Raw genomic sequence first — 24,173 nt, forward strand, 5'->3', positions numbered from 1 at the left:
TTTAACCTCAGATGTTGCATATGTTTTACTCCAAACCTCTGCACAGCCAGCCTGGTCTGGATATCCCAGACAGAAAGGAAAATGCAACACAGGCATCTTGGCGACCCACAACAAAAGCGAGAACTGCTCCAGATAAAATTGTTCGGTCCATTAGCGGCACATTGAACGTTCAGATGAATAATTAAGAGTGCACTGATTTTCTTTTGTGTGTGTGTGTGTGCGTGTTTACTGTGAGTATATATTTCACCTCCCTGCTTTCAAACAAACGAGCTGATTACACAACATTTCTTTCGAACAAATTATCCTTCATGAGGCTCAGTCTCCCCCCTCCAATCCATCTGCTTTTCCTTTGTGAGGGAAAGTTAATACCTTCATACATGAGCTAATAACGATTTCTTGGTTCCTACTCCCAAGTCCCTTAAACTCCTCTTCTCTTTATTCTTCACTTGTAAATGTTCCTGCAGTTATTGTGTTTGTTGGAAAGGTCTGCAGGGAACGCAGGAGGAGTCAAAGCTCATATGTTTGTTGTTACCTCTGACAATCTGTTTTTGTATCTGGTGGTCACACGTGGGATAGCTTTAGGGTTGCCATATTTCCCATCTTGGTTGTTTGGAAATTTGGAGGGACTGTTCATCAGCAGGGGGGACGGTGCTGTGTCGCGTCTGGAGTTCATTTTAGTGAGCGGGGGTTTGCATGCCACTTTCAGGTTAAGTTTACACTGGCTTTTTAAATCAGAACTACGTCCCATCATTCTGGATGGATGTCCAGCAAGATTATCCTGACTAATTGTGAGCTCAAGGGTTACAGCATGTTAAATGATATGTTGGAGGTTAATTATAAATGACAGATGAACTAGTTGATAGCTGCAGCTACTTCAGAGAGCAGAGGAGGCTGAACATGTGAAAAAAAAAGGTCAATTTGAAAATGAAAGAGCTGTTCGATGGTCCAGCACTCTGATGATGAGATCATTGGGGGATATTTTGGAAATCCTTACTCTCCAAACTCTCACAAAGATAATACAAATACGCAAAATAAAATGAATGCTTGATGTTCAACTTTCTTGCCTGTTTAATCGTAGGCTTACAGTTGGCAGCCCTTTTGTTGATTGATTCTGAATAGCTTTGTGAAAAATAGTTGAATTTCAAAAGCAAAAGCCGGTGAGGGTGACAGTAAATCTACCAGAAACACTTATTTATTATCATGTCCGTGTACAAGATCTCAAATGTTGTATTTTGAAAACACCTTGAACCTTCCAGTCAGTAGCACATCCTTGAGGATCTGAGTTTGATGCAACTTTTAGATGTGTTCCTTGTCTTCCCACAGTTTAATTAAGTGACAAAACTGCCTCACTAATATGGAGTCACACTCTGCACAGCTCCAGCTGATATTGAAGTCAGGTGTGCTGAAGCAGAGAGACATCTAACAGCTGAAGGACTCTGGCCTTCTAGGTCTGGAGTTTGAGACCACTGGGCCACAGTTAAATGAGAGAAACTTTCTCTTCAGGACATTGGTCTGTAAATGTTTAAGAAAATAAAAAAGTTTTTTTTTTAAAAATCAATAAACCATTCATATAGATGAAAAATTCTCGGGGAGGATGCGAGAAGCACTGGGCAATATTTACAAGCCTGTTCATGCGGCAGCTGCTGAAAACAGATGGACATATGTTAGGTCACTTAAATTACCTTTTCAACTCCTCTCCCTATGTGCGGTGCCCTTTTGTCTGCTATACTGCATTTCCCTGATTCCCAAGACCAGCAATATTTTTCAGACAGGTGAATTCATCAGAGATCTTTACTCCAAGGACTTTGACGTTGTCTACTCTGTTAGTTGCAGATGCTGAGGGTGTGTGACCAGGTCGTCTCCTCCGAAAGCCTCTGACCGTCTCCTCTGTCCTGTTTGACTTCCTTCATGTTTCATAATTCTGGGCCTTGCTGCAGTTTTCTTGACATGATGCCGAGTTCTGTTAGACACTGTAAACAACAGGACATGCAGCTTACAGGGGACCCAATGCTTAGAATGTGTAGATTTTTGTCAGTAGTCTAAATGGATGTTATCATGAAGATGATTCTGATTAGAAATCATCCAGTCATTTAATGTGTATTGGAGCAGAACTGCAATTAAAAACTGGACACTTTGCTTTATACAAAGTACAAAGTGATATTTCAATGCTGCAGTTTTTAAAATGAGAGAAAACTTCAGGATCCCTTAAAAGAATATAGATTTTTATTTTTTTTTTATGTAGCACATGATGGCTGAAATGCAGCCACTATGCTGTGAGAAAAATATTGTTTCCATCATATCTTTCTGCTTAGCGGAGCATGGTGGACCTGATTTAACTCGCAGCTCAGCAGCTTAAACTTTGGAATGAACAGATCCTGTAAAACAAGCCTGAGCATAACGTCCTAGCATGAATTATCCTTTAATAAACACTTTCCAGAATGACATTTGGCATTTGTCTTTAACAAAGAATGAGTTTTATTTGCAGTCTAACAAAAAAAAAAAAAAAAAAAACGGGGAGTCTGCAACAAAACAAGTCTAAATGCCAAAAACTGGGAAAGGCTATATATCACGACACGCAGCGGTTGAGAGTATTTCATAAGGGCACTCATTCCCTCCTTCAGGAGTAATCTGTGGTTACCTGGAATTTCAGTGTGCATTTGTGTTTACGGCCCGGATTTGAATAAATGGCCCCACAAACTTGATCACATCCCTTTTTGTGTATATGACTCACTGACTAAAAGGTGCAGAAACAACAACAACAACCAAACAAACAAAGAAAAACCCAAAAGCATGACATTGTTTTCCATCTTTCCAGCTCCTCTTTTTTTTTCTCTCTCTTGCTGTCATCTCAGAATCCGGTCCAATATATTAATGCAAGTTGCACATATGTCAAGTTTTTGGCAGTGCATGACCCTAATTGCAGGCTGAATTTTCCCAAAAGTGAAAAATTAGTGGCTCTCCTCATTCAGCCAGATACTCTCCATGTCTCGTTTTTCATCCTTTTCTCCATCCTGTTTATAATTACCAACTGTGGTTTGTAGAGTCACTCAAGACCTTGAGGGCCTGGAGCCTTTCACAAGCTAATGCTCTGCCTTTTCAAGAAGATGTACAGCTTTCGGTTCTCAGACCTACCGGACTTGTTCCAGACTGTTTTAGAAACATTGCATTCGTTATTGGACAACCTGTCCCACTTTTAGACTGAGTTTTTCTGTACAAACCTAAAGAGTTGCACTAAGGTGTCTGAAAAAGAAAGCTGCACATCATCAGATGGTGATTTCACTGTTCATTTAAGTCTCGGTCCCCCTGCAGCGTTCCAGCACCTCAAAAGTACAGCTTCTTGTGCAAATTGAAACAGCCTGCGATTACTTTTTGCACTGTCGCGGAGGCCGAAGGAAGTATGGAAGCGGGGAAGAATGTTTTGGTTTAAACAACATTAGCATGTTGATTATTGTTTTGAGCCAAAAACTGCATTTGGCTGAGCTGCTTGGGGTTTGTTTGACCCCGTGTATCAAATAAATGTGCAAGAGGCATGCAAGGAAAATATGCTAGACATCAGCTCAGGATGAAAATATGTCCTATTAAAATCTGTTGCTCTTACTACAAAAAAAACCAACACATTTTCTATTATTTGCGCAATAGATTTACAGACCAGTGATGACCTTTGTGCCCTCTTACAGATTTCTACTTTTGCCATTTTTTATGTCACACATCCTCCAAATACATTTTAACATCAGAAAAAGAAATAACCTAGATAAATCTAAAATGCTTTTTCAAGCAATGAATCAGATCATAATATGGCTGGAGGACAAAAAGGAAACACCCCTTGAACCTACAAACTGGATGTGGTGCGCCGGGAACTGCAATCACACATTTCTGATAATTGGTGATAACATCATTGCGGAGGAATTTCCTTTCACTCCTCTTTTTTATGGGATTGTTTTAGTTCCGCCACACTGCTGGGTGTTTTGAGCACGAAACGCCTTGTTGAGATCACACGAAAGGCATTTAAATTAGATTCAAGGCCAGACTTTGAGTAGGACGCCTCGGAAGCATTTTTTAAATTTATTTTTCAGATGTAAATTCACTGATCCGCTGGGTGAGGGAAGCTCGGCGCTCTGTGTCTGGACCTGAGCCTCTTCTGTGCTGCTCCTTCGCTTCTCGGTGACCGACGTGTTGTGTGCTGTGCGTCCACCCTTCTCGCCACACTGACAACTTTCCATGTTCGTTTAAAGAAAAAAAAAAACTCACCTACTTAAAAATGCAACTACAAACTATGGGTTAATCCTTTAGTTGATGATCAGCCAAAGGATGACGCATGTCTCAGATTCTGTTTCAGGTCTTGTTTCTTCTGTCATCCTCCATTTATCCACTTTCTGCGTCTTTAATCAAGACACTACGCAAAAGGCTGTCGGCAGGAGCAATAATTCAAAAACAGTACATGTCAAAGTTGTTGAAAGAACTTCAGAAAGGCTCAAGAACTTTTGATTAAGACGTTTTTTTAAGGATTACAAGAACATTTAACTTTTTGGAAACAGAAGCATGAAGTGGTTTGGTGTAAAAAAAAAAAAAAAAAAAAACCTGCATGTAGAACTTGCGTGAAGAACAGAAATGCAACATTTCCAGCAGTGGAAAGAATGTTGCCAGTGAACATAAAGCTATTATGTTTCCCTCTTTAAATCCTGTCAGAGGGCTGGTCTAAAGTGGTACTGATGCAGAAAAATTCCACTTTGTTGGCTCAAAAGAAAAGCAAGAGCTCCTGATTTAAACGTCTCACTCCGGCCTCACATTTTTTTGTCTGTTGAGGCTTGCAATATAAATGAGGGTGCCACCTCAAAGTGAGTAAGTGTTCACACGCGCACAAACACACGCATGTATGTCAACCTAATCTGGACACGAAAACAAAACCATTGTTTTTCTGTAAAAGGACTGACGCGAGCAAACATCTCAAATAGCAGAAACTCATTCTGCTTATGGCAGCACTGGTGTTGATGGACGGCAAGGACTTTACGGGCGCAGAAACCTCCCGACAGATGTTAACACAATAGCCTCCTGGTGAAAAATGTGAAGGTGACATAAAAGTGGTGTGTGAAGTCATACATGAAGGAGGTGGGCGGAAATAGCCCCAATTATTTAAGCTTATGCAGCCAAGGTTGAGTCAGTAGATACATTTTTCCTTCCTAAGCCACATAAGCTCATAAAGTAGAAGAAAGTTATTGATTTGGAGAGAACTAAACTTCAGGGTTTGCTATAGTTGGACAGGAGACAAAAAGTTCACTCACAAGCCAGCAAAACGCCTCCCAATGGTGTTTTCTTTTTTTCTTTTCTTTTCCTTTTTGCATGTTTTCCTCGAACTTTCATATTTAGTCACATTCTAACCTCAAACTTGAAGATATTCTATTAGATAGATTATCAAAGTATTGTGTTGGTTCATAGTAATTGTGAAGTGAAAAAAAAAACCCAAAACAATCAATTGCAGTTTTTGAACATAAAAATGTGAAATGTGCTCATTCCGTCCCCTCTGTAATCGTACGATTCATTTTCCAGCAGGACAAAAACTCTCAACATGCAGCCGGAGCTACAACGCAACGGTTTAGATCAAAGGATATCAATCTCTTAAAACGGTTCAGTCAAAGTCCAGACCTAAATCCAGCTTAAACTGCTCATATTTGCCCTTTATCCAAACTGAGCTTGAAGTATTTTTCAAACAAAGCTGCTTTTGCATTGTAGCAAAAGGCGAGTTTACATAGTATTGACTTAGGTAACTTAATCCAAAGAGTCAGCACACTGTTTAGATTTTCATTTGTAGAAAAAGAAATTAAGTTTAATTGTCCCATCAATAATTATGGAGAATGTCATGTTGATTTATCATGTTAATTCATGTTAAATCTTGATAAAAATGTGTCGACAAAATATGAAAAGGTTCAAATTGTCTGGATATTTTTTAAAACTACTTAACACATGATAAGTAGAAAACCTATAAAGCTTCAGTTTATGTGCATATCTGAAGCTGCGGTTTTATAAATCTGAGTTCACATTTCCAGCAGATGCGCTTCTGATTTTGTGACTTTGTACGCCGGATGCCGTCTGCTTCATAAATCTTCTCATCCTCCCACATCAGCAATTTGCTCTCAGTGCTTCTGTAGCGTCTAAATTACCAACAGCGCAGAAATAAATCAGCTCTCGCAAGTGACGAATCCCAGTCTGTCATCACAGAAGCTGTTTTGGCTCATCTCTCAATCGAATCCGTTTCACATTCCACGCAGGCACGGACAGCCGCCGCCTGCTCAGAGAGGAGGGGACAGCACCAACACGAACGGGATTTTATTTTGTAGTTAATGTGAAAAAGATGTGGTTTTAATGGACTTATCAGTTGTGCAGCACTTTTGGCAGCATCTTCGAATCATTTTTTTCCAATCTTCTGTATCCAAACATGGCTTGCGTCTCTCAACCCGTTTCCACCTTGTAATCCACGAAGAATCCCTCTCATTATCACGAACCAGCTCCTTGTTTTTGGCTCGACTGCATCGTTTTTATTCCGTCCGCCGTCTGGAGAGCGACCACCGCTCTCACTCTCTTCGGCTCTGCGGTTCCTCCCGGCAGCCAAACCACAAGCCCTAATTGCTCAGCATTCCTCAAAGAGGACAAGAGAGGCCTCCCACAGCAGAACATGAAGGTATCCTTCATGTCAAAGTTCTTAGGCCCACAAGGCCGTCCTGTGGGATGAAGTCGAACAGTTTTATTTTGCTATCAAGTAAAGGGTTACTTATTAAATTTCCAGAATGGCTGAATCATTTCCAATCCATAGCACAGAGTGCAGCACAAGGTAATCGACCATGACAAGAAACAGATAAATACATGGGGATTTAATTTGGCTTAAACCAGCTCAAAGCAGACAGAAAACGTTCCCCGTTGCTGACTTTCAGACTAAACAAGTCCTGTTTTTCATAAATTGTATCAGTGTGTATGGTTGACAGTGTGTAGACCCAAAAATTGTTTTAAAAGGCAACATGTTAATGACCCGAGGACTAATTTGTACAGCGGCTCTCACAATTCTTATCAGCATTGTAAGATTTCTTATCAAACATTACGAGTGTAATAAAACACAAAGGATGAACAACTTTTCTGCTTTAGTCAAATCAGATAATTATGGCTTCTTCAAAGAATTTACACAAAACAGACATAACCAACACATTTTACTTTTTAAAATGATCAGCGTCTATACATTAAACCAATCCACGACTTCTTGTTTCCTTTGGGTACAAATATGATATGAAACCGAGTTACATCCCTTTCAGACACTTTTGAGCAAAAGAAAGACCAGTGAACATGAATGGCAGGACATTAACGCGCTTGTCCATGTAGGAAATGGGCAGAAAAAAGATATATAACAATAATTCAAAATAGTAAAGTTGTTTTAATTACTGTCAGTACATCAGATTGTATATTGAATCAGCTGAAAGCAGACAGGCTTATTCTGAGCCCCCCTGTGCTGTTTCTGCTTTAATGTTACAGTACTCCAGGACACCTAAACTATTCATACTGAACTTTTTCTCTGCCAAAATAATGTCTCCAATAAATGCACTTCACAGTTCAGAGTCACCAGTTTCATTACAGCCTGAAAACACTACAAGGACAATCCAGTAAAACTGCACTATAAAGCTCATAGATATTTTTCCAAAGCAGCACAAGGTTTGACTTTTTGAAATGTTGTTATACTGGCCTGTTATCTTTCACGGTCCGTGTGAATTTATGTAAAAGAAAGCAAGGTCTGACAAAGTCTCTCCTTTTACAAGCATCATTTGAGACATCAACAATTCCCAAGGCAAATCCAACCAACATGAAGAGCAATTGCAAAATACTGACGTGCACAGCCTAAATGTGTAGCGGCTACAAACAAAGCCCACACCAAAGGAAGATTCTCATATTGTCCATCAGAGCCAGTTGAGATTTTGCAGCAGGTTCCCACCAGATCATTCAGAAACAGTTGCATAAAGCGTTTGCAAAAATACCGAGGCTAAACAACACTAAAAACATGCTGAACAGGAACAGATATCTTAAAAAAAATGTGCAATGAAATTTATTTTACAAAAAATAAAAGGGAAAACTGAAATAAAAAAAGATACATACAAACGATGTGAATTAATATGGAACACGTTGATCTGATGCATAATTCCAGTGTTTAAAGTTTTTTTTTTTTTAAGGCTGGGAAACACATGTTGAAGAAAAGTAGATGTGAGCGGTTTGTAAACTGACTGAAATGTTTGCCTGCTTTTTTTGTTGTATCAATTTTGTTGGGGGGTTATAAAACCCTTCTGGTTGAAAAGTTAGTTTATGAATCATGCATTTAATGAAAATTAATTTTAAAAAAGTATGAACAGGAAATAAAAAAAAGCCAGTACTTCACTAAATAAGCTTTGAATGTCACGTTTTCATGAAGACCACAGCTCTGTTTCCTGCTTGGATGCATAAAGGTGTCGTTATTTACAAAGGTGTGCAAAACTCAATTTTTAAATTTTTTTGCCCCTCTGTAATTCAAATCCATTATGTGTCTCTTGGACTTTGGAAAGAAGCTTTGCTGCATGTCAGAACAGACACAGTTTCAGCTCGGCAATAAAATGATGATTTCTTTAATGTGTTCTAGTAAAACTTGATCGAACTAGTGCTGTTTATTAAACGGTGGGACTCATTTTTATGTATTTATAGTGGTCTACATGCCTGATGATTGAGTGCTCCTGCTACAGAGCCAGAGTTTGCAGACATCAGGTGCAAGTGAAAACAATGCACACATTTTTTTTTTCCTAATAAAATCATCTGAATGGTGTTGAGAAGTACTGGCGATGCAGATTTTTTAAAAAAACTGCAAATATCAGTTTTAAACTCTTCAGCATCTTACAGTTTGGATACAAAAAGACTATTTCACACTAAAAATGTTGGAGCCAGGATTTTGTCAAATATTTAATGTTAAAAAAAACTTTTTTTTTGTGCAGGCATCCTATCTCTACCTAGGAAAAATTACAATTAAGTTTACATAAGACACACAATCCCATAATCGTACAAAAAGAAACCACTTTTTAAGCAACGCTACCACCAAGTGAAACTGGATTCAAAAAGGCACCTTAGATAGGAAAACATCTCTTGTTGCTGAACTTTGATTTGTTGGAAATAAAAAGAAAACAGGGAAGCCTTTTCCTCCCAACTCCAAACCACTTTATGGTGGAGAAAGAAAGGCTACATCATAAAACTGCATGGTATAATTTTTATTGGAGGAACTGCTCTGCCACAAATTGTTTTAAAGACATAGCTATATTACAACATTTTCCATTAAAACATTTCCAAATACTCCATCTTACTGGTATAATGTGATACTGCATTTCTGCAATACAGCATGTTTTTTTTGGTTGGTTTTTTTAAATAAATCATGCAATGGGGCTTTGTCTCGTTGTCATGCAGGTACCATACTGTGATTAACGCTCCAAAGTCGTAAAGAAGGAGGGTAATAACACAAAAATGTCAAACAATAAAACATAAAATGACAAGTTGAAAACATTTTCTTAAAATGAAACGTCCAGCAAGCTCTGTCTTGCTTCTGTAAAAACAATCCCCCCCGACATGAAGGAGGGGGAGGATGTCTTTCCCTTCGTCCTTTTCATGGATTTCAACTCATCCCAAAAATGATCTGCCTTGGTGCATAAGCATTACAGCAAGTCTCCCTCCACCTCCTTTTCAACACGATATATTTCTTCCCTTTCAGGCTTGACAGTCTTGCTCCCCCTGCAGGCAAGAGGTTGGAGTGGCGCTGTATTCCCAGCCAGACAAGCAGGGGGAGACGGTGCCTCAGGTTCCACCGAGGGGAGTTAAAATTGGAAAGTAAATTGGGATCAACAGGTACATGAAGGTGGGTTAGGTATCACACACTGTTGGCTGGGTGACAGCGGTAGGTGCAGTTGGACAAAGAGTCGGCTCCTCCATCCATGTTCTGGGAGCAACCACCTTCAGAAAGCGCTCCTGAGAGAAGAAAAGCACAATATTTAGGCCTTAAACTAGCTCAAAGAAATGACTGGGTGGAAAGAGACAGATGCTACCCCTTACCTTCCTCTTCCATCAGCAGATGGGCTTGGCACGGATCGGACAAGGTGGGGCCAGGTCCCTCACTGCCAGTGCTAAGCTGGAGACGCCTCATGTGACGGATCACTGCGGTGGCGTTGAATGCTTGCTGTAAAAACACAAAGAACATGGAGAAAAATCCCCAGTTTTAAGACTTACAAAGATAAACGCCCTAGCGAGCAGAGCTGAATAATAACTCTTATGACAATGTAGAACTTCATCACTTTTGTTCACAATCCCTTTTTACAAATATAAATCGGAAAAATGTGGTGTGCATTTGTATTCAACCTTTCTGAGTCACAACTTTGTGACATTTCTACCCCAGAGCTGCAAGTTTAGATTTTGAAATTTTTGCCAAAAAGCTCAAGGTTAATGAGATGAGACTAAGAGTGCCCAGTGATACAAATTTCTATATCATATGACAGATTTTCACTTGGCTTTAGGTTTGAATTTTGGATGGGTCATTTTAACACATAATATATGTAAACTCAAAGTGTACATACAACAATTTTTTTTACTTTGATTTTCAGTGTCAATGCTAAGAAGGCTGAATACAAATGAAGACCCTACTTTTCAGATTACTGATTGTTAAACCCTTTTTAAAATATGCAATTTTCCCATTTCAAATATATGCTCTGAAGAGTAATGAATACTTTCGCAGCTCTGTAAGATTCTGACTGACCTTCCATTTGCTCTTAGCAAAGTTTTTCTTGATCTGAGCACTGACAGACTCATGAATGTTCTTGTCCAGGGCGGTATCTCCAGCAATCCTGAGAGAAGGAAGAGAAGGTTTGAGTGAGATAACTGGAATGTGAACATAAAACTATGTTTCAGTAAAAAAAAATTGAATAAACAATTATTTGAATCTTTAAATAAACTTTTCATTTGAAAAAGTTTGCGCTGAAGAGATGACATGACAGAAGAGACATACCAAGGGTGCTGCAGAGCCTGCTCACAGGTGAAGCGTTCATTAGAATCTTTTTTCATAAGATGCACTATAAAGTCTTTAGCTGTAAAAATTAAAAAGTTTAAAGTTAAAAACTGAATGTCATAGAAACATTTCATTCAGATCTTTGTATAGTAATTTTTCCAAAAGGCCGCAATTGTAGGAACCGTCGACATTGATAATTTTGTTTGATCAATGTTTTCTTTGATAAATGCTGCAAATGATAATAATAAAAAAAACAGACTTCAACTTGTCTTACAATATACAAAGGAAAAAAAAAAGTTTTTCTTGCCCAAGTCGCACACAAAATTTGTGGTGTTTTATATTAGACCAAACTGTTTAATACTAGCATGTCAAAAAAGTATGAACAGATCAATGGTGATTTTTGTACATGTATTGTACCTGAATCAGAGATATCATCCCAGTAAGGAGAATCAAACTCGTATTCTGCTCTCAGGATCTGTTCAAACAGCTTGGCATCATTCTCATCATAAAAAGGTGGGTATCCACACAACCTAGAATGAAAGAGAACAGTTTATTGGTGCATAACTAACACTATACACTCATATTCAATAAATTAGTTTATTGAAAACTCAATTTATTTCAGTAACTCATTTCACTAAGTAAACATATTACATAAATTAACAACACAAAGACTGATGTCTACAAGCTGATTTTCTACTTACAGCTAGTAAAAACACAACAATGTATTGTATTTAACCAATGAAAAGTATTTTAATATAGTAACGTTAAAGAAATAATCTTTATTAGCTCCTTAAAGGTTGTTATTTTCAAAAGATGCTTTTAATCTGACAAATGAGTCGTCTAAACACATTCAAATGTATTTAATATGACTAAACTTCAATGTTTTATCTCATGGTCACAGGCATGGTTCTGAAAGAGCAGCGGACCTAAGGGTTGGTGACAATCCAAAGTTGTACTCACAGAATGTATGATATGACCCCAATAGACCAGCAATCAACAGCTTTGCTGTACGGTTTCTGTGCCAAAACCTCAGGAGCTTAAGAAAGAGAAGATGCAGGTTTTAACACAGAATGTCAAAACTTGACATTATAAGTTCATATATGAACTTATAATGTGAAGTTCATAAGTTTAATATTAATTTGAATATTTTAAGAAGTTGTTGCTAGATTTACATGATATGTAAAATGAGTAAGTCTTGGTCTCTAAATATCTTACCAACATATCCAGGTGTACCACAGGCTGTTGACATCACGCTGCCTGAGCCCTCGATCTTAGACAGCCCAAAGTCACTGATCATGATTTTTGAGTCTTCCTCCATGCTGTAGTACAGCAGGTTCTCTGGCTGCAAGGTGAGGAGCAGTGCAAAACCACATACAAGTGTGCATTTAAAGCATATTATAACATATGTCATATGTGCACTAGGGTACCATAGATGTGTTAAAGCCCTAAATATCCAGTAAAACCTTCTCAGATATTTACTATCGGATGTGCAGTACAGAAAAACACAAGTGGGTTTTTGTTTATGTGACGGATCAACACAAAGTAACGTGCCAAAAGCATGTGTCCTTTTTCTCCAACTTTAGGAAATGCTTTGTTTTGGTCTATCACATAAAACTGAAACAAAATACACTGAAGTTTGGGCCTCTAATGTGTCAGAATTTGAAAAAGTTCAAATGTGAAAAGGTCTAAATGCTTGCAAGAAATGACATATGTGTAACTTGCTGCCTTTTTTTTTGTTGATACATAGACACCACATACACAATTTGTTCTGAATTTCTCATTAATGTTAAAGATATTTCTGTTGACAAGTTGGCAGGAGAAAAGCATAGCACTCTATATTAATCAAAAACTGCTTAAAAATAACATTGTACTATCAAATACAGAATGGTGTGACTGACCTTAAGGTCACGATGCACAATGCCCATGTCGTGGAGGTATTTTACAGCATCCAGAATCTGTTGAATTAGCTTACTAGCATCTTTCTCTGTGTAGAAGCCCTTCTCTATGATACGATCAAAGAGTTCTCCACCAGACACCCTGCAGAAAGAGATACATTCAGCAAAGCAAGTAGGAAATACACTTATTACCCATTGCATGAATTTGAACAAAAGGGGATGCCAGAGAAGTGGTAAAATACGGTAATAAACCGAGGAGGAAATCAGCAAGAGGAAATGAAAAAAAAGCAGGAACTTACTTTACAGCTAGTTATTAGAACAAACAACTTCCGGTTTCTATGCTGTTAAGAACTGCAACTTCCAACATATTTGATGAAGATTACAGAAACAAATACTCAGATATAAAAAGCATACTACTTTAATCTGAAAAATACAATGAAACCTCAAACAGTGGTGACTTTTGGCCACCAGATGGAGACTTCACTCTGCTTACATAGGTCTTTTCATGTTATCATGAAGAAATCTCAGGGCTTAATCAATGGCTTGAGGGAGACTTGAAAGAAAGACCAACACTGAATCCAGCAACAGACTGTTAATAATAAATAAATATCATAAATATTAATGCAGTAAAAAAACTGTGAGTTTTGAAGCATCCCTTTGCTTTCTGAACACCCTGAATCTCTGCCAACTGCTGCCTTTTATTTTCTTCTTTGACTCTGATGAATGCATGAATGATTTACACTTTTATTAGTGTCACAATTAACAGCCCTCCTGATCCTGGTCTGTCATTGATCTGGATCCTCTCTGACATTTCAGCAGTTTAAGGTGGGTGGGACACTGACAAGCTGCGAGTGTGAAGGCAAACTCCCCACTGATGCTCATGGGTAGTCTACACACACACACACACACACACACACACACACACACACACACACACACACACACACACACACACACACACACACACACACACACACACACACACACACACACACACACACACACACACGTGTGTGGTTTGTGCACAAGTGTGTGTTTCTGTGATGCGGAGTGCAATTCGAGGAATGTGACAAAGCGTGTGGGAGATAACACGAGTAGGCAGCTTGAAACACACTTTGCACAAAAAAGAAGGATTGACGCAGCACCACACATATGTGAATACTCACAGTTGCATGACAAGGTAGAGGTGTGATTTACTCTCAAATATCTCTTCCAGAGACACAATGTTTGGGTGCTTTATCCTGTCAGGAAGGAAAAGAGAAAGAGGAAGAAACAGTTTGATTGTTTATTACTTGTAATAATCCTATGGTTTTATACATCAAAGTTGAGCTTATCTGCTTTCAGCTTGTAAATATGATCTCAGTGTAAAACTTAATGTGCAGGGCTGGGTTAGTTTATCTTTATGGGTAAAGAGGAGGTGTCTCTCAGCAAATGCATGCAGTTCTCTAATTGGCTGAACTCTTCTTTGGTGCCCTTTGACACCCGTCAGTGATGTGGTAGTGGTGGGAAAATGAGTCACCAGCTTCAGACTGGTATCGCCCTTTTTGTCCCAATCACTGTGTTCAGTTAATAAAGCCTGCATCGTGTTGAAAGTCTTTCTCCTTAGCATGTTACAGAATCTTCAGTTTGGCTTTTGATGAATCTTATCAGAACAGGATATCACATTTAACATCATTTGATTTTAAATAGAATGTAAAAAAAAAAAAGAAAAAAAAAAGAAAACATGTAAAAGATGAAGTAGCACCAGTAATCATTGTTGCATTGTCACAAAATCCCACTTTGTTTTTACACCAAAACTTGGTCTTACTGTGCAGCGTCTTGCTCAACGTTTTTTGGCTTTCGATAAAAACATTCAGATGTTTTTTGTCAAACTTAAGTCGTAATAGAGCTACGCAAAGTAGTGCATAAACGTGGAGCAGAAGGAAACTGCATTGTTTTCAAACTTAAAACAAGTCAGATAATTATGGGCATTTAAATTTAAAGAGCTTTACTGTGATACCCTTGAATAAAGTCCATATTTGCTTTAGGAAATCCCCTAATTAGCCGATGCATTCCATCTGTACTTATTTCACTCTACATATAAATCCAGCTGTTTTGTGAAGGCCTCTGGGGATTAGTTAGAGAGCTTGAGTGAAGCAAACACTGTCACCAAGAAACAGAGCAAACAGACCTGGAAAAGCAATGACCAGAGGACCAGCTAAATGGCCCTGTGTTATCTGCAGAGCTCTACATGTAAAGTGTAAGACAAAGTAATTGTTAGTCATCCACTCCACACAAAAGAGTGACAAGAAGACAGATAGTGGCAAATAAAGCCTTAAAAATTCCTGAGTACAGTTTGCCAAAGGTCATACAGGGCAGTGGTGCCAAACCCTGATTCTGTCTAGAATATTTTAGATGTTTCCCTGGTGCCACACATTTAAAATTTTATTTTCCTTCCACTTCACAATTATGAGCTGGTTTATCAGACAAGTTCCCTCTAGAACGTTACTAAAATGTGTGGTTGAAATGTGAAAATGGGCAGAAATATTTAAAGGGTTTGAATACTTTTAAGTACAAAGTCAAGATGCTGAATTGAGACAGTCTGCAAGCACTAGATTCACCAAGCACAAAGCTGTACAAGATGTACCGAAGGGAACTCAGTATGGGTCAGCTCAAGCTCACATTGGATTACAGCAGTGACTCATCCAGATTGCAACAATGCATGGACACCTTCATTCATCTGCTAAGGACAGCATTGAGGGAGAGATGAACTCGGTGGAGGATAAGTGACAGATTAAAACTACAGAGAGATCAGTCACGTGTGGCCCTGTATGGGCTGAGGCGTTCAGTAAACATTGTGCATTTCAGCAGAATTTCTGTGCAGGTGTGTGTTTGCCCAGGTGACAAAGAAAATATAGCCATACAGCTCAGGTGATGATTTTACAGGTGTGCATTTAGTGCTTACAGATTAGCTTATAAACCGCTAATGAAAGGAAAGTAGGGGAACAGCAAGAGGATGACCAGTGTCTGTGTACTGGGTTGATCATTAATACAACAGCTGATTTCTTATCATCCAAGACGTGCTTTGATCTGAAGAAATACAACAACAGAAGTGAAACCGTCACTGACATGCATTAGCCTGGTATTAACAGGTAATTTTAAAGGCTTTTGGACTCCAGTGAACCACAATGAAAGCCATAAACCACTAATTGAAAAATGAACAGTGGTGAGTGGCTGGCCTATCGAAATTACTCCAATAATTCATCTAGGATTCATCCAGGATGTGACGAAAAATCCAAGAACACATAAATGAATTTCACTTTCCTCAGTTAAGTGTTTGTAATTCAGCAAAAAGAAAGACTGAATGAAAACAGCATCCTTTTCTAGGCAGAACCCACTGCTGACTAAACAGAACATGAAGATTTGTCCCACATTTGGTAAAGAAACTCTTGAATCATCCCAAAAACTTTTAGAAAAAAAAAAAAGCAGACAAAAGTGGAACTGTTTGGAAAGGTTGTGCCCCGTTAAATAAGTGACAGTCAAGCAAGATAGCAGTAGTGTGGTGGTTGGGGGTTTTTCAAAAGCCATTTTTAATGTTACAAATGAACCCATATCTATTTTAGAGAGCAGATATATAAAGTAGTGTTTTTCTTCCTGAAGAATACCTAACTTAATTCTTAATGGTGAAGAAAACTGTAAAATTGAACAATTTCAGAAATGCTTATCTTCCTGACTGTCTTCACACGTTCAGCCAAAACTGTGAAGCTTTCACAAAGGCAAGCTGTCTGGTCAATAATGAAGCTGTGATGCGGGGTAGACTTCACTTTGAAGAACGGTGGCATATGTGATTCTGTACATATGCTTCTCTTATTTATAACGCACGCTGCAATCAGTCCCAACCTGGACAGAAAATCCTTCAGGACATAATTCAGTCCGATGATTTCATAATTTAGACAGAAAATCATATTTCCATGTCACAAAATATACAGTACGTAGTAAAAGAGGAGTTAATTGATTGAAATGTGTAGGCTATTTATATTCATGAACTCTAAAGTCTTTGACCTCTAAAGGAGTTATGATGTAAAGCAGAGTCCGTTTCAGTTCTGGTTTGGTCTTCTGTGACTCCTCCCTCCCTCCTCTTCTGCAGGAGCTACATGATGACACCAGCAAACATACACCTACCCTAAGCCCCACTCCGTGAGATATGGGGACATAAACTATTAACATGAGTGATGAAGCCTTTGGACGAGTCAATAGGAACGTCCCGCGGAGCCAAACGTGACTCTCAAGCCGTGTTTACCTTGGTTTTATTTAATTTGTCACAGTTGTATGTGAGCTGCTCGCTGACCCCCACCGCTCTCATTCCTCGGTTCTCACCTCAGAGGGAATCATAACTGTATATTGTGTTTCTCCTGTAACCTAGGCAACAAGGCCTCTAAAAATAACCAGGGACCTGTGCAGATCAGCCATTTTTACTGTGACCTGTATTTCCCCATATAAAAAAAGAGCACAGCAGAAAAAAAAACAAAAAAAAACCTTCACAATTAGAAAGTTTGTGTCACTTTCTTGGTTTTAATGTAAAAAAAAAAATGTTTGCTTCTTCAGGTATGAAAGACGTGGGAGGAAAAACATTTTGAAGGTCTTTTTCCTTAAAATATAATGCTTCTTGTTGCATAATTTGTAATCCTTAAGGAAGGTAAATTTGAAAAAATATGTTTTAATTACATTGTAGGTGGATGCATGTTGTGTAGAACCATAATTTAAGTCTGAATTTTTAAAGAGGAGGCATTATGTATTTTCCAAACACATAGCGTTATTTTATGCCAGAATCATGTAAGCATATTACCTTCGGTTAAATACAACTTAAAATAAACTTGACTTTATAACTGCATCATAGCTGTATCTAGAAATTGGCCTCTGTCTCTGTCATCTCAACAATGCTTTTCCAAACTACAAAGCTCCAGCAGCATTGTAGTTTGTTTGACAAGCTCAGCAGTTCCACCAGGTGTTTGCTAATTGCTGCAGCCACTAGTCTGGTGGAGCTGCATGGGAGAGAGGAGGAATGCTCTGTAAGTTGGAAGCTCAACTAGGAACTGATGAAGGAATAACATCACACCATGAAATTAAGCTCAGAAAAGTATATTTTGCATAATACTTCCCCTTTCAGAACCTTTAGTGGAAAATCATAACTAGGAATGCCTTTACACCACTTTAATGTAGGTGAGGATGTTTATCAGAGGATGATTTTAAAGGATAATATTTCACTTACTTATGCAGAACTGCGATTTCATTCTCAATGCTGTTTTCCTTGCCTTCTAATGCTTTCTTGGGAATACACTTAATAGCCACCAATCTCTGTGTCTTCTTCTCCTCAGCCAAGACCACCTCAGAGAATGCTCCCCTGAAACACAAACACAAAGGTCAGTCTGTCAACGCTCATCAATCTCCAGGGTTCAGATGGGGTTCTTTATGGTATGGAGTAGATAAATAAAAGAAAAGTCTAGGTTTGATGAAAAAAAAAATGCAGTAAGGCAACTTCTTGCCCTACTGATGATAGACTGTGAATTATTTTTAACTTCAGCCTCCTCCTAAAGCCTCTAAGATGCTGACTCAAATCCAGTCGAGCCTGTAAACTAGTGGGATGATTTGGAAGCACCAGTACAGAATGCTGGGGGTTTTTATCTCTGATTCACATGACGGCCAATAAAACACTTGGATGGGTATATTATCTAAATATGAAGGCGTATGTGTGGACTGTATGAATCACTCAATGTATCTTTCCAGTTCATTTATTTTACTCAATTCCTCTCATATAATCCCTCAATGCAAATATATACAGCATAACTTTATGGTCCAGCAGTCCATTGGGCCGTGATACACTAATGTGTACACTGTAACTTCTTAAATAGATGCCGTTGAGAATAGCCCAAATCACATCTCTTTGCATTTTATCCAGTAATTCTCTCTTCCAACTAACAAACAAATAAATAATCAGATATAAAACAGAAAGCACTTAAGATCTTAAGATAATTTTCCTTTGAATCTTTAATGCTGAAGCCAAACAATTCTTCTGAAATCTAACGTTCAGATAGCTCTGACTTAGAAATGTCTGGAGTGACATAACTGGTTAAAATCCTTTCCTACTACTGGGTGCATCCACCCACACTAGTGGGATTAGTAGTACAGCAGAAACAAGGGGCTGCACAAAAAGGATGTGGAGAGGTAGGATAAATCAAACATAAGAACTTAAATTGCTCCTTAGCTGCGTTAGAGGCTCCCAGTGACACACATAGTGTCAGCTGTTTGTGTATACTGATGTATAATTGTGAGGGTTATAATTGATTAGGCAGAAGATTATAATAATAGTAAATGTTCATTGTTTTATACAGATGAAATAATGAAAAATGTGAATACATAAAAACAATATATTGTCAGTGTAAATTACCAACTCAATTCAGCAGTTTTGGAAAAAACATTGCAGGTGAAAGTGAATTGTAATAAATAAGAAATTCACGTGACAAGGACAGGCGTCAGCCTGCTTGAAATTATCAGCATGGTCTATCTGACCTACGGAAGTCATAGTCCTCTGAAAACACTAATCTGATCAAATTGGTGGTAAAAGTTATAATAAAAATAAAATAAAAAAAACAAGGTTCACTTTTTTTCAGCCCTGAGCTTTTACATGAAAGACATTTTAAGAATGATGTGGTTTTATTTGTCAGGCCCTAAACCTATTTAAATGTAACCCTGAGTGTGCAAAAACTGTTTTTTTTCTGTATTACTATTAATAACTCACCTCAATGTGGTGAGTTTGGTAGACTAAGTAGACTAAGAAAGTCTACTTAGTCTACAAAGTTGTTTACCAGGTTGTCTTTCAAGCAGAAACAAGGTAAACAACTACTGTTTTTTATTTTTTATATGTATTTTTTAAATAGTAACGTGTAGTAGAATAATGCTTTTTTCTTTTTGATAATCCAATATCTACAACTAAATCAGCTGGGATCCACTTTAAACCCTTCATTGGCTCAGCATGTTAATCTTTAGCCACATAAACCTGCCAGTACTATCACCATGCTCTGACAAGTTATCATCTTAGTAAAACCTGCCTTGCTTAGCCTGAGGGAAGGTTTAAAACTGCAGTAACAACACAAAAATAAAGTGATGCATCTACAGCTAAAAATGTACGTGTGGGCCGAGGGGAACCACAGGCCTCCTGTCAGTCAGTTTACAGATACATTATCATTTACAGACCAGGAAGGACTGCACAGCGACACACTACTGTCACCAGAAAGAGAAACCATCTGACCTACACAGTGTACTAAAAATAACAGCCTCCTCTGTATAAAAACAACACAACTCTGAGAAACTCTGGATGACTTGAAACTGCTTCTAAAGTTGGCAAAGATTTTAAAACAAAATGTTTACAGGAAAAAATACTGTTGACATTTTCCCTGTTTTGCATAAATCTGATTTAGTGAGTCTACTTTAGCTTCAATTTACTGCAGTTAAATATTAAACTGAGCCAAATATATCTGAAATGTTGAAACAATAAAGGTAAAAATATACAGTCAAAACCAAACTACCAGAGTTTTAAAATACATCTTCCTCTATTCCTCTACTCTTCCTGTCCTGAGTGCGAAACAAAGCTCTTACTCAACTCTGAAAGATGTTTGTGTCTATCAAAATAAATGTCTGCATATATAAGCCTTAGAAAAAACTTTACACCAATCATTACATTTGATTTACAGTCCTTAAGAAACATTTAGAAACCAGTTCAGTAACACAATTTTATCACAGAAGTCTAGATCCAGAAGATTAAGATAATGCAATGTTGTGTTAGACAATTATTCAGGGAATGAAGCTTTTTGGTCACAACTCATCTAGTAACTATCATTGCCACAGAAAGGCTAATGGCTCTGGAAAAAATCCAGCAGTGTGGAGGGTGCCGTCAGAGCTACAAATTCCTCTGTGGCTTCTGGATGACTATGACTTGGTTGACATTTTCCATGCAGCTATATCGTCAGACCAAAAAGCTGAGGCAGGATCCAACTCTGGTGCATACACCCTTTGACCTGAGAAGCAATTACAAACCTCTACAAGTTAAGTTCTTCTTATTTTTAAAACTAGAATTGTTTAACTTGAAGTCATTTAAAAACTTTATGTGACACTGAGGTCTTCCTTACAGATCAGAGAAAGAAACGTCAATTAAACATGTTGATTTGTCATTATGACCTGTATAAACAGACAACAAACTAATCTCATCAGAACAACGGTGCAACATTCCACTTCTGACTTCCTGTCACATTATACTGAACACTTTATTTTAGTGCAGTACTTCTGCTTTCGATTACGGCAAAAAGCCATGCATTGCATGGCTTTTTGCATTGCATGAAGGCTGAACATCAACAATGGACTAATTCAACACAAATGAACTCAACACAAACTGAAATGTTTTCTGACAAAGATCAGATTAAAAATGATAAAGAACGGGTGCTTCTCAGAGTATATTTCAATAATCTTACACAGAAACTGTTGATAGAAGAACATTTGAACACTAGGATCTTTACATTGAGCATTTGAACACAATGCCACAAATATTAAATGTCACCAGATGTTTATTGTGACACAATTAAACTGCAATATGGTTTGTATGTCAGCAAAGGTCAGATAAAACTTTCTCTGTACTGTTGGAAAAATATTGACAGCAAAAGTGTCAATCTAGAATTTAAAAAAATTGTCTGCTCATTTAAATAAAGTCTAAATATTTATTTAAAAGTCTCAATAATTTGATAAATACTTACATAATTAAATGCAGAACTCCTCTGAAATTTAAAAGCATGCATATTTATTTTAGTATTTGTTTCATATTTCTAGAAAGCATTTTCAATGTCAGACATCTGATTTTAATAATAATTTAAACATTCAACATATATCCATCTCTGGCTTTCTATAAATTTTGACATATAAGTTCTTAAATATTTGAAAACTTGTTGATGATTGTTGCTTTTTTGGTCCTTGATGAAGAAAGTTACAAAGTCAGACACTCACATGACAAATAATATTGATTTCTATCACCTCTTTCTCATGTCTCTTTTCACTCTGGACAATTTGTTACAGAGATAGTAAACTAAAAAACTTAAAACTGGTATTTTTCTATTCTCTGGACAAAACAATCTTAGCTGAATCAAGACATTGGATTTTGATGTTACTTTGACAACAAACATGGTGTGACTTCTACAGTTACAACACAATGTTGTAACTGTATATTATGTATATAATATTTTTATGTCAAGAAATACCAAGAAGTGCCCTTTCTTATCTCAATACAGAAACCAATTAGCAGATACACTCAAGGTGCTATAAGTTCCTCAGAAAAATATTTATTTAATTTTCCATCAATATTTCTCATATGACAGTGTAAATTAATAAAATATAAGATACAACATTGTGACTACTAAAAGATAGAGCAAAAAGGACTGAAACCTTTTCATTACTGCACCTATGTTTGACTGCAATACATGAGGTAACTAATCAACATTTTCTCTTCAAAGTTGGTGTAAATCATAGCTTTGGTAAGCTTTTGGATGGATTTTAGTGTGTTTGACAAGATGTGATGGCTAATTGACAGGGAGGCAATATGTCCAGAAATGGAGGCTCCTAAAGGTTATTCCATGTATGCAAAAGTCAGCATCTATTAAGGGCCATCCAAAGAGCATCATGAATACGGGAAGAAATCGCTGACCTGTATGGACTGATGGAACAGCTGAGGTGCTTAAGCTCAAATTGCTAAAGAAGCAAATGATTATTATAAAGGTGTCAGAATACACTGTGCCTTGCAGTTTGTTATGCAAGTCAGGATGCTAATCAGTTGTCCACAACTTATTAATGTGTCAACAATAAGCCTGGAAGCCTCAAAATTGGGCCAGAGACCAATGGTGAAAATTAGCCTGTTCTGGTTAACTGTATTTTTTTTATATCATGGACAGCCTGTAGGATGTGCATTGGGTTCATCATAAGGAATGTCTGATGAAAATACTGATATGAAATTTACAGCTATTGACTAGAAAACTTTAATAACAAAAGCATATAAACTGTCTCCCCTCTGTCCTGCATCCCAGTGTCACTTAAACCTTGTCTTCAGGCCACCTACCAACTAGGTGCAAGGAAATATATAAAGCATATTTATGTCTGCTTTTTATATAAAGTATATATAAAATTGCAGTATATTTAAAGATACTGCAATCTTTAAACCAACCCCCATTTTGATCACATTAAACCAAGATTTGAACAACTTAAGACTCAACAGAAAAAAACAAAAACATTGTTGTCCGCTGACAACAATGTGTTCAGGGGACCAGGTTTAGGAAACACTGCTAGAAACTGCATTATGAAACTACACGGCTGAATACTTTAGCTCTGAGCAACAAAAAGGGAAAGAAGCGGATAATCTTCAGAGAGAGAGTGTAGCAGATGTTACACAGACTTATCTATCAACAAAACTGATGTCCAGAAAGATTACAATGAGTCTGCACAACAAGAATAGAGAGATGGGACAAAAATATTCTGAGAAAAAACTAAAATAAATAAAGTCTTGTAAAATCTGTAACATCAATGAAACTGGATATTTAAATGCAAAAAGATATTTTATCTTTCTCCGACTTCAAGCAATACTATAAGCTTTCCTGTGAGGTCAGCTGGAATAAAAATTATTTGTGTTTTCTAAATGTAATGTGTAAATATTAAGGTTGCGACTGGATATCGGTGTGAATGAGTGTTGTGAGTTTGCTGGGAGTGTAATCCCAGTTGTGACTTCAGCTAAACTGTAAAGTAAACAACAGTGTTTACTGAGCTACCCCAGCTCCAAACAGGACATTCCTCTAAGCACCATGGGACGTGTGTGCAGGAAGAGGATACACACACAGTCACTCAAACACATACACACAGCACAACTAATAACCACTAAATCCTTAGTGAAAACACACTTGCCACAATCCAAACAATTGGGCGTATTCTGAGAAATCTACCGTGCAAATATTTCACGCAAAGGCTTAACCTCACAAGACGGGAAAATCCACATGTGTAGAGTCTTATACAACTTTAGGATGTGGGGGAAAAAAATCTCCCATTGCTGTAAAAAGCAGCATGATCACTGTTGTTTTCTTTTGCTTATTTTTTAATGTAAAGAATAATGTAGTAATTCAACCTGCTTAACTTTTCAGTGTAATTTATTTTTCAGTAATGCACTTTTTGAAGGTACCACTATA

General features: G+C 37.6%; 1 protein-coding gene across 2 annotated transcripts in view; it reads right to left on the minus strand.

Annotated features, from left to right (window-relative positions):
- Positions 1-6,848: 6,848 nt before the first annotated feature.
- The window catches only part of camk1b (calcium/calmodulin-dependent protein kinase Ib), a 37,572-nt gene continuing 20,247 nt past the window's right edge, over positions 6,849-24,173 (minus strand). For both annotated transcript variants that reach the window (XM_055027023.1, XM_055027022.1), the window contains 10 exons: positions 18,179-18,310; positions 14,097-14,171; positions 12,934-13,072; positions 12,251-12,377; positions 11,996-12,071; positions 11,453-11,565; positions 11,036-11,114; positions 10,787-10,874; positions 10,090-10,213; positions 6,849-10,005 (listed from right to left, as the gene is read on the minus strand). In XM_055027023.1, coding sequence (XP_054882998.1) covers positions 9,908-10,005; positions 10,090-10,213; positions 10,787-10,874; positions 11,036-11,114; positions 11,453-11,565; positions 11,996-12,071; positions 12,251-12,377; positions 12,934-13,072; positions 14,097-14,171; positions 18,179-18,310 — 1,051 coding nt within the window. In that variant the 3' untranslated portion in view covers positions 6,849-9,907. The remainder of the gene's footprint in view (positions 10,006-10,089; positions 10,214-10,786; positions 10,875-11,035; positions 11,115-11,452; positions 11,566-11,995; positions 12,072-12,250; positions 12,378-12,933; positions 13,073-14,096; positions 14,172-18,178; positions 18,311-24,173) is intronic.

The sequence above is a fragment of the Poeciliopsis prolifica genome, unplaced genomic scaffold, assembly GCF_027474105.1.
Source record: "Poeciliopsis prolifica strain line A6 unplaced genomic scaffold, Auburn_PproV2 SCAFFOLD003, whole genome shotgun sequence".
Lineage (NCBI taxonomy): Eukaryota > Metazoa > Chordata > Actinopteri > Cyprinodontiformes > Poeciliidae > Poeciliopsis > Poeciliopsis prolifica.